Here is an 11,803-nt window from a genome sequence, read left to right on the forward strand (position 1 = left end):
GGATGATTGAGGGAATTTGGCTTTTGTGTTCACTCACATTTATACTCCTGTGAAACAGGAAGTCATAGCTAGACAGTTTCATGTTCCTAGTTACCGTGGTGTGCTAAAAAAATGAAAATATGAAATATACTTAAGACATTCAATTCATAAAGAATTCTAGGGTGCTAATAATGGGCAACGACTATTGGAGAAAAACATTTATTTCATAATGTAATTTTACTCTACTTTCAGTTGTTTAACTTTAATGAAAGGTTAGATTTTTGTGATTTTTGTAATAAAAGATCAAAAGCATAAACAATGCAGATTTATTTTCACAGTCATCTTTGCTCACATTTACCAAGGGGGCTAATAATTCTGACTACAACTGCTAAATCCCTGACCTTTCTTAAGAAACAGCTTCCATGAGCAATTAACTGCATCTACACACTGCCGTATGAGATCAGTTACACACTAAAGTTTAATACTTTTTAATACTTTTGTTGAAATCGTATGTACAGTAGTAATAATGTTGCTTCCCCTTGCAAACACACTACTAATTACTCCTGCCAAAGTAGTGGAGCACCAAGCAGATGATAGGTTTTTATCCCCCAAAATATCTTTCTATTTCTGTGTGTAAGTGAGAAGGAGTATTTGATGTTCCTGCTTTGCAGATCAGCATTTATTTGCTTGACTGAAGGAGATGGTGATTATTGTAATAAGCCGGCCGCTGAGATGTTCTTCTGTGTTGAAGCAGGGCTTTAATTAGTCAGAGCAAAGTTTGGCAGTAATAAGCTGCTCACAGCCCTATAGGGAACAGACTTTCATGGTGTGTAAACAGCCGTCTGAGGCCTCTCGTCCTATGAGGAGTGATTCGTTTAATGCCTGTATTTGTTACAATGCAGTTTTATATAGCTATAAAGCATGCTGTGATTTCCAGAGAGGACTGCGATTGAGTAAATGAGTCCACGTGAGTGCAGGCTCACTTGCGCATCTTGTTTGTCTGATAGTAAATCCTACAGTACAGTGTATTTTGGGAACTTTTGGGGAAGCTCCTTTGAAATCGTAGGTTGTCAGAACAATCATCATTACAGGCAAACTACACTTTAGCGAAAGTGAATAAAACTATTAATAAAAAGTGAATATTGAAGCCATTTAGAGGGGTAAAATCAAAACTTTTTTTAAAGTCAATGTTAATTGTGGTTCACAACTCAGTTTACTTCCATAATGTATTTCTGAGTGAAACAGGAGAGCAACACAGGAATCGATCAGATCAGACTGAATGAGAGTTTGCTTAAACAGTGCCTACATACACTAACCAAAATTATAAACACAACACATTCCTGCAGTCAGCATGCCAATTACACGCTCCCTCAAAACTTGCGCCATCTGTGGCATTGTGTTTTGTGATAAAACTGCACATTTTAGAGTGGCCTTTTATTGTGGCCAGCCTAAGGCACACCTGTGCAATAATCATGCTGTCGAATCAGCATCTTGATATGCCACACCTGTGAGGTGGATGGATTATCTCGCCAAAGAAGAAGTGCTCACTAACACAGATTTAGACAGATTTGTAAACAATATTTGAGAGAAATAGGCCTTTTGTGTACATAGAAAAGGTCTTAGATCTTTGAGTTCAGCTCATGAAAAATGGGGGCAAAAACAAAAGTGTTGTGTTTATAATTTCAGTTGAAGAACAAGTTATTACATTTTAATTGAATCATTGCTTTGGAATTCTGTGCACTGATGAATCCTCATCAGTGCTTTTTTTTTTTACTTTTTACTTTTTTTATATATTTAAAGAAGAAACTATATATAAAAATGTGGCATGCAGTTGCTTCAAACAATGGTAATTTAAATCGTAATTAATAATCGTAATTACAATTTCAAGGGAATAATCAACAGTTATGATTTGTCATAATCGTGCAGCCCAAATTAATATACAGTGAATTAGGAGTTTACTAAGGCAAAAGTCATGGTTAATAGTGGGAATTGGTTGCCAAACTAAAGTGTGCATATAAAACACTATTTCCTGCCGACTTCTTATCTCACAATTCTGACTTTTTTTATTAAAATTGTGTGATACAAACTTGTAGTTCTGACATTGTTCTTATAATTATGACCTAAAAACTTGGAATTGCAAGTTATGAAGTTATTCGCAATTCTGAGAACATGTCAGTCTTTTTTCCCCGTCAGATATTGACTTTATATTTCCAAAATAAATGAAATATATTTATAAATATATAAATATAAATATAAACTCGCAATTCTTAATTTTATAACATGATATAAACTCACATAGTGAGTTATTAAGTCAGAACTTTGAAATATAAGCACACAATTCTGACTTCTTTTTCTTACAATTAGAATTGTGTGATATAAACTCAAAATTGGAAGTTATAAAGTCAGAATAGCTGTACATAAACTCGAAATTGTGAGAAATAAAGCCAGAATTGCGACTTCATTTCACACAATTGCGAGTTTATATCCCGCTATTCTGACTTCACACAGTTCTAAGAGAAGTCGTGAGAATTGCAGTCTTATATCTCACAATTCTGAGAAAAAAAAATCTGAAACAATTCTGAGAAAAAGTCAGAATTGCAAGATGTAAACTTTTTTTATTTTTTATTCTGTGGCAGAAATGGGCTTCCGTACAAGATTTTTTTTTTAACCAGCTTATTTAAATGTCCAAACATACCAACTGGACAAAATTAATAAGACATTTAGGACTTCATCTGATAGAGTGGACAAAAAAAAAACACTATGTATTGTATACAGCTGGAATGATACTAGAAAATGTAGTTACTGTAAGTTAATACTGCTCCTGCTTTTTCCTGCACTAGCCTGCTTTTCCCAGAAATAAAACAGTTTCTAATAGGAAATGTCAAGTGTAAAATTTGTATTATTGGCTTAAAACAGAAGCTTTCATAACAGCCTTATAAAAATGACATGCATGTATGTGCTTTAGATTACAGGAGACATCTGAGCAGTTGGCAGAAGAAGAACTGAAACTGAAGAAACTCATTGAAGACGGTTCCAGTGAATCTGGCACAGATGCTGAGACACACCATAAAGTGAGACACCATGTCTGAATGCATGATCGCACTGAACACGCATCTGCTGCTGACACGTCTGCTCGTGTCAGAGCTTTGCACCTCGTAAATCATTTTTCAAACTATTCATTCTAGTGTACACTAAGTGTGAGGTCAGTAAGATATTTTAAAAATTGGTACTTCTATACAGCAAGGATGCAATAAATTGTTTAAAAGAGACAGTAAAGACACTTATAATGTTACAAAAAAAAAGCTGTTCTTAAAGAAAATGCATCAATTATGTATGTTTTCAACATTGAAAAAAAATATTTCTTGAGCACCAAATCAGAATATTAGAATGATTTCTGAAGGATCATGGAAAGTCAATACACTTCATGTTCACAGTTTACTGTAAGATGCACAACTCTCTGAAATCATTATGAGCCGTTTAATAAGTAGCAGCAAGTCAGGGTTGTTTTTTTATACTTGTTACCATCACAACAAATAACCTTGTATGGAGGTCAGATGAACTGTAAGTAAACACATTATTTTGAATTTAAAAACACACACTGAAGGCTGCTGAATCAGAGTTGCTGTGATGGGCTGCTGTGAAACTATTGCTTATATTATAGGATTGAAGTTATTCTAATTAAAGAAATAGTTCACCAGAAAATGAACATAAAATGTAAATGAATTTGCTGAAAATTGATTCACCCTCAGGCCATCCAAGATGTAGATGAGATTGTTTTTTTTTTATCTTGGATAGCCTGAGGGTGAATCAGTTTTTGGCAAATTTACATTTGCGTGTGAACTATTCTTTTAAGATGGGCCTTGGTCTAATATTGTATGCGTTTCCTCGAGGCAAATTCACTTCTAAAGCAATAAAATCAAACTGCCACACGAATCCAACCGATGTTCTGTTGAGATTGACTTTACTGACTTTATGTTTGGAGTCTAGTCAGTAAGATTTGTAATGTTTTTGAAAGAAGTTTCTTATGCTTGTCAAAGCTGTGTTTATTTGATCAAAAATATGAAAAAAAGGCAATATTGTGAAATATTATTATGATGTAAAATAACGTTTCTATTTGAATATACATTAAAATCTAATTTACTCCTGTGATCAAATCTGAATTTTCAGCATCATTATTCCAGTATTCAGTGTCCCATGATCCTACAGAAATTGTTCTAATATGCTGATTTATTATCAGTAATGGAAACAGTTGTGCTGCTTAATATTTTTTTTTTTATTTATTTATTTTTTGGATCTGTGATACTTTTTTTTTTTTTCAGGATTCTCTAATGAATAAAAAGCTAAGACGAACAGCACTTATTTAAAATAAAAATATTTTCTAACAATATACACCACCGTTCAAAAGTTTGGGGTCAGCACATTTTTATTCTTTCTTTTTTTGAAAGAAATTAATACTTTTATTTGGCAAGGATGTGTTCAATTAATAAAAGGTGATAGGAAAGACTTATATTGTTAGGAAAAGATTTATATTTCGAATAAATGTTGTTCTTTTTAACTTTTTATTCATCAAACAATCCTGAAAAAAGTATCACAGTTCCCAAAAAATATTTGGCAGCACAACTGTTGCCAAAATAGATAATTCTAATAATAAATCAGCATATCAGAATGATTTCTGAAGGATCATGTGACACTTAAGACTGGAGTAATGATGATGAAAATGCAGCTTTGCATTACAGGAATAAATTATATTTTAAAGTATATTAAAGTACAAACCATTATTTTATATGAAAATATCATTTTGCTATATTACTGTATTTTTTTTTTTTTTTTAGTATTTTGGATTAAATAAATGCAGCCTAGATGAGCATAGAAGAATTCTTTAAAAATATTACAAATTTTACTGTTCTCAAACTTTTGAACAGCAGCATTTTAGATCTAGAGACACCAAGTAAGAATTAAAAGTGAAATACTCACAAGAAAAAAAAAGTCATGATGACTCAAAGAAAGGTCATGCAGTATTCAATGCTGTGTTTTTGTGACTACAATTTTGCATTCATTAAATACTGCCTGCATTGAATACTGAATATGTAACATATAGTGTTGGCGTGACTCCACCTTGTGGTAACTAAAGCTGATGGTAAATGAATCTGGCAACACAGACATATTTTTCTAAAGTTGATGAAAGATCACCCCTAATTATACAATCAGAGTGAGTGAAAAAGTATTAGCGGTTAAATGGGAAAGCTTCACATGAATTAGATGATCGCTGGTATTTACAACAATAAAGGAAGCGTGAGTTATAAATTATAATCACACAAATTTAACACAAATGCTACAGACCTGAAACGAGTCTTTGGTCATTTTCAGATCATGTCAGAACTATCACATACAGATATTTAATGTTTTTTTAATGTTCTGAATAAGGTATTAATATTAATTGATTTAACTAAATGGGCACTTAGTCATTTTTTAAGATGCCATTTTCTATTTGCCATCAGCCATGATTAATTCATTCCATGAGCAAATGTTTGCTATATTTAAAATGCGTAGTGCTCATGTATATAAAATATATCTCATTTCTTTGTGTGTTAAACTTGAGAAAAAATAGCTTAGTACAATGGCTTATGGTGTTTGTCTAAATCTCATTGTAAGCAGAATGCTGCAGTATTTGGGAGATGGTTGGGATACTGGTGTGCATGTTAATGAACTTCGAAAGGAAACTTCTCTAGTGTAGAATGGAGGCTGATCAGAGACGAGCTTTTCCACCCATAAATGTTCCATGGCCTTGAATGAAATATTAACCAGCAGAATTAATTTAAACAGCTAAAGACTGTGGTGTGTCCTCTCCAAGGATGACTGTTGACCTTTTCTCTTTTGTTCGTCCAATAGGGAGAGGCCGTGGTGGAGCCAGTGGGAGCAGGTGAGTGTGTGCCACCTGTCCGCTCTCTGTGCCGCACCTGCGTTCAGGCTTACCATCTGCCTGTCTGTTTCGGTTACACAGCATCAGGCTTGTCTTCTTCCCACACTTGATTATTGCTTACACAGAAGAGTATAATCCGTGACAAAACAATAGTGGTGATTCTGTGTTCAATTAATTCCTGGTAAATTCAGTTGTTACAGGAAGGTTCAGATTGATAACATGAGCTGAGGCATTAGAGATCATCAACTATCAGTGAACGACACATTTACAGCATTTATTGATCTAGGTTAAAGGGTTAGTTCACGTAAAAATGAAAATTCTGTTATTAATTAAATCCAAACCCGTTCATCTTCGGAACACAAATTAAGATATTTTTTATGAAATTCCAGAGCTTTCTGACCCTGCATAGACACAGAAAGGTAATAAGAACATCAATAAAAGTCCATGTGATATTGATTGTTCAACCACAGTGTTATGAAGCTACAATTTTTTCTCTTTCGTGTCAGTCTCCGCCATGCAATCTGATGTAGAACGTGCCTTGTTTACAAGCAGAGGAATGCACACGCATGCATCGTGTACTCTTGTGAGATATTGTTGAATAAAGTTATTTTTGTTTTCTTTGCGTGCAAAAAATATTCTCATACCTTCATATTATGGTTGAATCCCTGATGTCACATGGACTATTTTAGCTTTAAGATGTCCTTACTAACTTTCTGGGCCTTTAACGTTTCAGTTGCATTTTTTTTCTGTGCATGGTCAGAAAGCTCTTGGATTTCATCAGAAATATCTTAATTTGTGTTCTGAAGATGAACAAAGTTCTTACAGGTTTTGAATGACATGAGAGTGAGTAATTATTAACAGAATTTTCATTTTTGGGTCAACTATTCCTTTAATGTTTATTTAAAATTTCTGAAGTTATAAATTAACATTGATGAATTAACAAGTTGATAAATCACCAATAATCAATTTACAATAACATTTTAATTTAATAAAACGTATATCATATACACTACCATTTAAATATTTGAGTTCATTAATTTTTTTAAAAATATTAATATTTTTATTCAGCAGAGATGCATTTTGTTATTTAAAGAAAATCTAATTAAATCAGTGCTGTAAAATAAATACATTTTGAAATTTCTATTCATCAAACAATCCTGAAAAGGAAAATAATCTGTTTTCAGCATTGATGATAATAATACATGTTTCACGAGTGGCAAATCAGAATATTAGAATGATTTCTGAAGGGTCATGTGACACTGAAGACTGGAGTAATGGTGCTGAAAATTCAGTTTTGCCATCATGGGAAGGAATTACATGGATACATAAATAAAATTAATTTAAAATATATCTATTTATTTTAAAATTATTTTAAAAATGTACAATATTACTGTTTTTTTATAAACAGCCTTGTTGAGCATATAAGAGACTTCTTTCAAAAACATTAGTATTTATCACAATAATATTAATTTATTCATATTTCCTTATGTTAAATTTTTTGTAAAGTGTTACCAAATTCTTTTAGACTTAATTAGTTTATAAATCCATTTTAAAACATCATTTGCAATGAAAAATGTTTAAAACAAATTAACAGAAGGAACTCATCTAAATACTATGATATATTGAACTAATCAGTCATAAATGTTTCTAATCAAACAGAAGTTGTTGAGACAGCCCCCAATGGACCTATCGTGGAGAACGGAAAAGAAGAAAAGAAAGGTATAAAATATCAGTTACTATATACTGTTCTCTCTATGAACTTTGGTATCTGCACCAACAGACACAGACCAGCAGCGTCAGTCATCAGATTACAGTACGTCACTTCTCAGATATTCCAAAACCCAACAAACGCAGATTCAGCATGTTCAATTGGCAAAAACAAATGCAGATCAATGCAGCACACCATCTGACAAAACCAAGTAAATGTCTGTTGTTTGTTCGTCTGCATTTGTTTGTGCAGTGTGAACTGGCCTTAAATGATCAAACTTAGTCACAACACCACCAACACATTCTCCTACTATCACTCATTTCGGTCTCTGTCTGCTTTACTTTCTTTCCCTTATTAGTTTCATATTTATGATTTTTTTAAATATTCTATAAATTATAGAATTAAAGCCTTGCCTCACCAGTCAAAGACTTAAAGGAATAGTTCACCCAAACGTTCCAACCCCGTAAGATCTACATTCATCTTTGGAATACAAATTAAGGTACTTTTGATAAAATCTGAGAACTTTCTGACCCTGCATAGACAGCAATGCAACTTCCATATTCAAGGCCAAGAAAAGTAGTAAGGACATTGTTAAAATAGTCCATGTGACATCAGTGGTTCAACTGCAATGTTATGAAGCTACAAGAATACTTTTTGTGCACTCAGAAAACAAAAATAATGACTAACAATTTCCTTTTTTATGTGTACCACAACACATTTGTGTGTCTTCGTCTGCTTGTAAACAAGGCAGAATTCTTATATTTGGTTGAACTATCCCTTTAAAGGAAAAGTCCACTTCCAAAACAAAGATTCACATATAATGTACTCACCCCCTTGTCATCCAAGATGGTCATGTCTTTCTTTCTTCAGCTGTAAAGAAATTTTTGAGGAAAACATTTCAGCATTTTTCTCCATATAATGGACTGATATGGTGCCCCGATTTTGAACTTCCAAAATGCAGTTTAAATGCGGCTTCAAACGCGGTTGTAAACGATCCCGGCCGAGAAAGAAGGATCTTATCTAGCACAACAATCGGTTATTTTCATAAAAATAATACAATTTATATACTTTTTAATGTCAAACACTCGTCTTGTCTTACTCTGCCTGGACTGTTTTTTTTCCGGTTCATGACAGGGTATGTCGAAAAACTTCCATGTCATGTCTCAACTTCAAAATCATCCTATATTGCTGTGTTACCTTTTTTGTTAAGGGTTTCTGATCTTCTTTGCATGTTTTCTTTGCAAAGACTGGGTCGGTACTTCTGCAGTGATGTAGGATGATTTTAAAATGATTTTTGAAGTCGAGGGAGAAAATATGATCTAAGTTTTTCGACATACCCTAACTGTCTTGACTTTGAGCCAGAATACACAGAGTTCAAGGAGAGCAAGGCAAGACAAGCATTTGAGGTTAAAAAGTATATCAATTTTATTATTTTTATGAAAATAACCAATCGTTTCTCTAGATAAGACCCTTATTTTTTGGCTGAGATCGTTTACAACTGCATTTGGGATCGTTTGAAACCGCATTTAAACTGCATTTTGAAAGTTCAAAATCGGGGCACTATATCAGTCCATTATATGGAGAAAAATGCAGAAATGTTTTCCTCAAAAAACAATTTTTTTACGACTGAAAAAAGAAAGACATGAACATCTTGGATGACAAGGGGGTAAGTACATTATATGCGAATCTTTGTTTTGGAAGTGGACTTCTCCTTTAATAACTTTAGTATTTATGTAATAAATGTTGGAATTCCTGTTATGTATGAATATCAAAACTGACTTTAGATTCATAGTATTGGTTTTTCTTGCAGATGATTCTGTGCATGTTGAGAATCATGAAGTGGAAGAAGCAGAACCAGTTACTGATGTTGAGACAGAAACAGAGACCACAGCAACTTCAGTTGTTCTTAATGGAAATGTGGAAGGAGAATCATCATACAATACTCCACAAGAGGACGAAAATGCTTCTGCTAACGGCTTCAACAGCCACCCTGCTGAAGGACTAGGTGCTGGTGGCGTAACTATGACCTTCCTTGGCTTCAAGGAGGCGGAGCCTGGGCAGGGAGTGAATGAGGATGATGACGCTGGAGAAATTATCCGAGCACAAAGAGTCATCATCACAGACGAAGGGGAGGAAATCCCAGAGGAGGATGATGAAACTCCTCAAGAACCTACTGCAGACGCTACAAATGAAGACACTTCTGAAGAAACACAGGAAAATGGTGCTGAGGAGAAGATGGAGAACCATCCTCCGGAAGCTTCTGCTGAACCAGAGCAAGCAGAAGTGAATGAAGATCCTCCTGCTGAGGAGACTGTAGCAACAGATGTAGAAGTGGAAGGCGAAACACAAGATCTTCAAGATCTTGAGAAAGAGGAGAAAGATCTTCCCGACTCCACTGATACAGTCGAACCCCAGAATGTGATAGTAGATGGTGCTATTGAGGCATCAGAGGTTCCAGTGTATTCCACAACACAACCATCTCCAAACATCAGGCCGAAAGATGAGGCGAACACAACAGAATCTCAAACCCCAAAAGACGAGGAGATCACACCCCCCACACGCCTCTCGCTCAGCCAATTTCAAGAGGTTCCACTGGATGGCACTGGAGAAACGGCAGAATCCAAGGCAGAAACAGAGAAACAGCAAGCTGAACAAGAGCCTCTACTTGTCTCCAAAACAGCAGCTCAGCTGGATACCAGCGCCGCAAATCGAGCAGAGGACGCAGGTGCACCAAAACGAAAAACCTGCCAATGCTGTTCGATCATGTGAACAATCTGCTGACGTTTGACTTATCTTCCATACTTTATCATCTCGACTGTTACTCTGAATATAGAGTTTGTATTTCATAACATCATATTTTGATCTTCAGCTGTTCACATCCACAGTAGACTTGCTGCTTTGCAGTGGCATCAAAGCACAAAGTGTTTATAATGAGCTGAAGCCTTAAAGACTTCATCGCATTCACTGAATTGGATTTCCAAAACTCGTATCTGTGTAAAAAGAAGCTTTGAAAAGCACATTGCCTTGCAGGAATGGACTGGAAAAGGCTTCAGTGTGCATGTTGTTGTTGATGTGTCACCATTGGTTGCATTCCCAGCCTCTGGTGTCTGATTATGATCCTGTTTTTATGTCTGGCGACTCTAGAGTGTTGGCTGCCGACCCACAGAGGCCTTGACGGTTTTAACACTACCATATAAAAATATTTTGTTTTTCTCAGCGCCGTGGGAATTGACCCACGTGGGCAATTAATAATTCTCAAACTGCAATAGTTGTGGCGTTCTCAATTGTAAACCATTTGTGTGCCTTCATTATCAATCAAAACAAAGAGACGGAATGGTTACCTGTGATTTTATACATGCAGTAACATCTTCAGAGTTTTTTTCTTTTTTTTATTGCTGATGTGAACTGAGTTTCAGTTTGATTGCTTTTATTGTTACAGTGCCTTCAACTACCCGACAGAAGTGTTTTTAGACCTTAAAGGCATAGTTCCCCCAAAATTGACATGTCTGTGATGAAAATCACTTCATGTTGTTCTAAAGAAAAGTGTTTTTCTTCTGCAGAACACAAAAGATATTTTGAAGAGTTCCAAAACAGCTTTTTATGATTAAAAAAGAGATATTTTTGTCCTGTAGAAGAAAGAAACGTATACATGTTTTGAATGGCATGAGGGTGAGTAAATGATGATTTCATTTTTAGGTGAACTATCCCTTTAATGTGTCACTATGAACAGTACTTAATATACTTCTGACCAGTATACAGTATACAGCATAAACTGCTTTATCAATATTAGCAATTTTAGGTTCATTCTTCAACTGACATTTCTATAAGGACTGCTCCTTTTGTCTTTTGTTAATGTTGTTTCAGTTGTGCGTGACAGCGATTTAAAATTCATACCATCATGTGTAATCAATGCTATTCAAAGTTTTCAGTTGGATTCAGGAACATGTTTTTTTTCAGAGTAGGAAGTTTGATGTAAATTCTCAGTGCCTTAACTGAGTGCCTGTTTGTACAGTTTAAATAAAGAGCTGAATGAGAAACGGCGAGGATTTTGTACAGAAAGCTTACATTGGAAGAGCTGCAGGATTAATAAACTGAAGAAATTTAATCAAAGGCTGTTTTCTTTTTCTTAAAATAAGTTAAAACAATAAATAATTGAGGAGGTATAAAATTAGGATATACAGTCAAACGAAAAATTA

The 11,803-nt window shown here is 34.5% G+C and overlaps 2 protein-coding genes across 3 annotated transcripts in view; one reads left to right on the plus strand and one right to left on the minus strand.

The window, feature by feature from the left end:
- The window catches only part of palm3 (paralemmin 3), a 52,424-nt gene extending 40,774 nt beyond the window's left edge, over positions 1–11,650 (plus strand). For both annotated transcript variants that reach the window (XM_051112653.1, XM_051112654.1), the window contains 4 exons: positions 2,945–3,050; positions 5,869–5,899; positions 7,559–7,618; positions 9,418–11,650. In XM_051112653.1, coding sequence (XP_050968610.1) covers positions 2,945–3,050; positions 5,869–5,899; positions 7,559–7,618; positions 9,418–10,376 — 1,156 coding nt within the window. In that variant the 3' untranslated portion in view covers positions 10,377–11,650. The remainder of the gene's footprint in view (positions 1–2,944; positions 3,051–5,868; positions 5,900–7,558; positions 7,619–9,417) is intronic.
- The window catches only part of plppr2b (phospholipid phosphatase related 2b), a 147,379-nt gene that overhangs the window by 108,687 nt on the left and 26,889 nt on the right, over positions 1–11,803 (minus strand). The window lies entirely within an intron of this gene.

This window comes from Labeo rohita, chromosome 6, assembly GCF_022985175.1.
Source record: "Labeo rohita strain BAU-BD-2019 chromosome 6, IGBB_LRoh.1.0, whole genome shotgun sequence".
Lineage (NCBI taxonomy): Eukaryota > Metazoa > Chordata > Actinopteri > Cypriniformes > Cyprinidae > Labeo > Labeo rohita.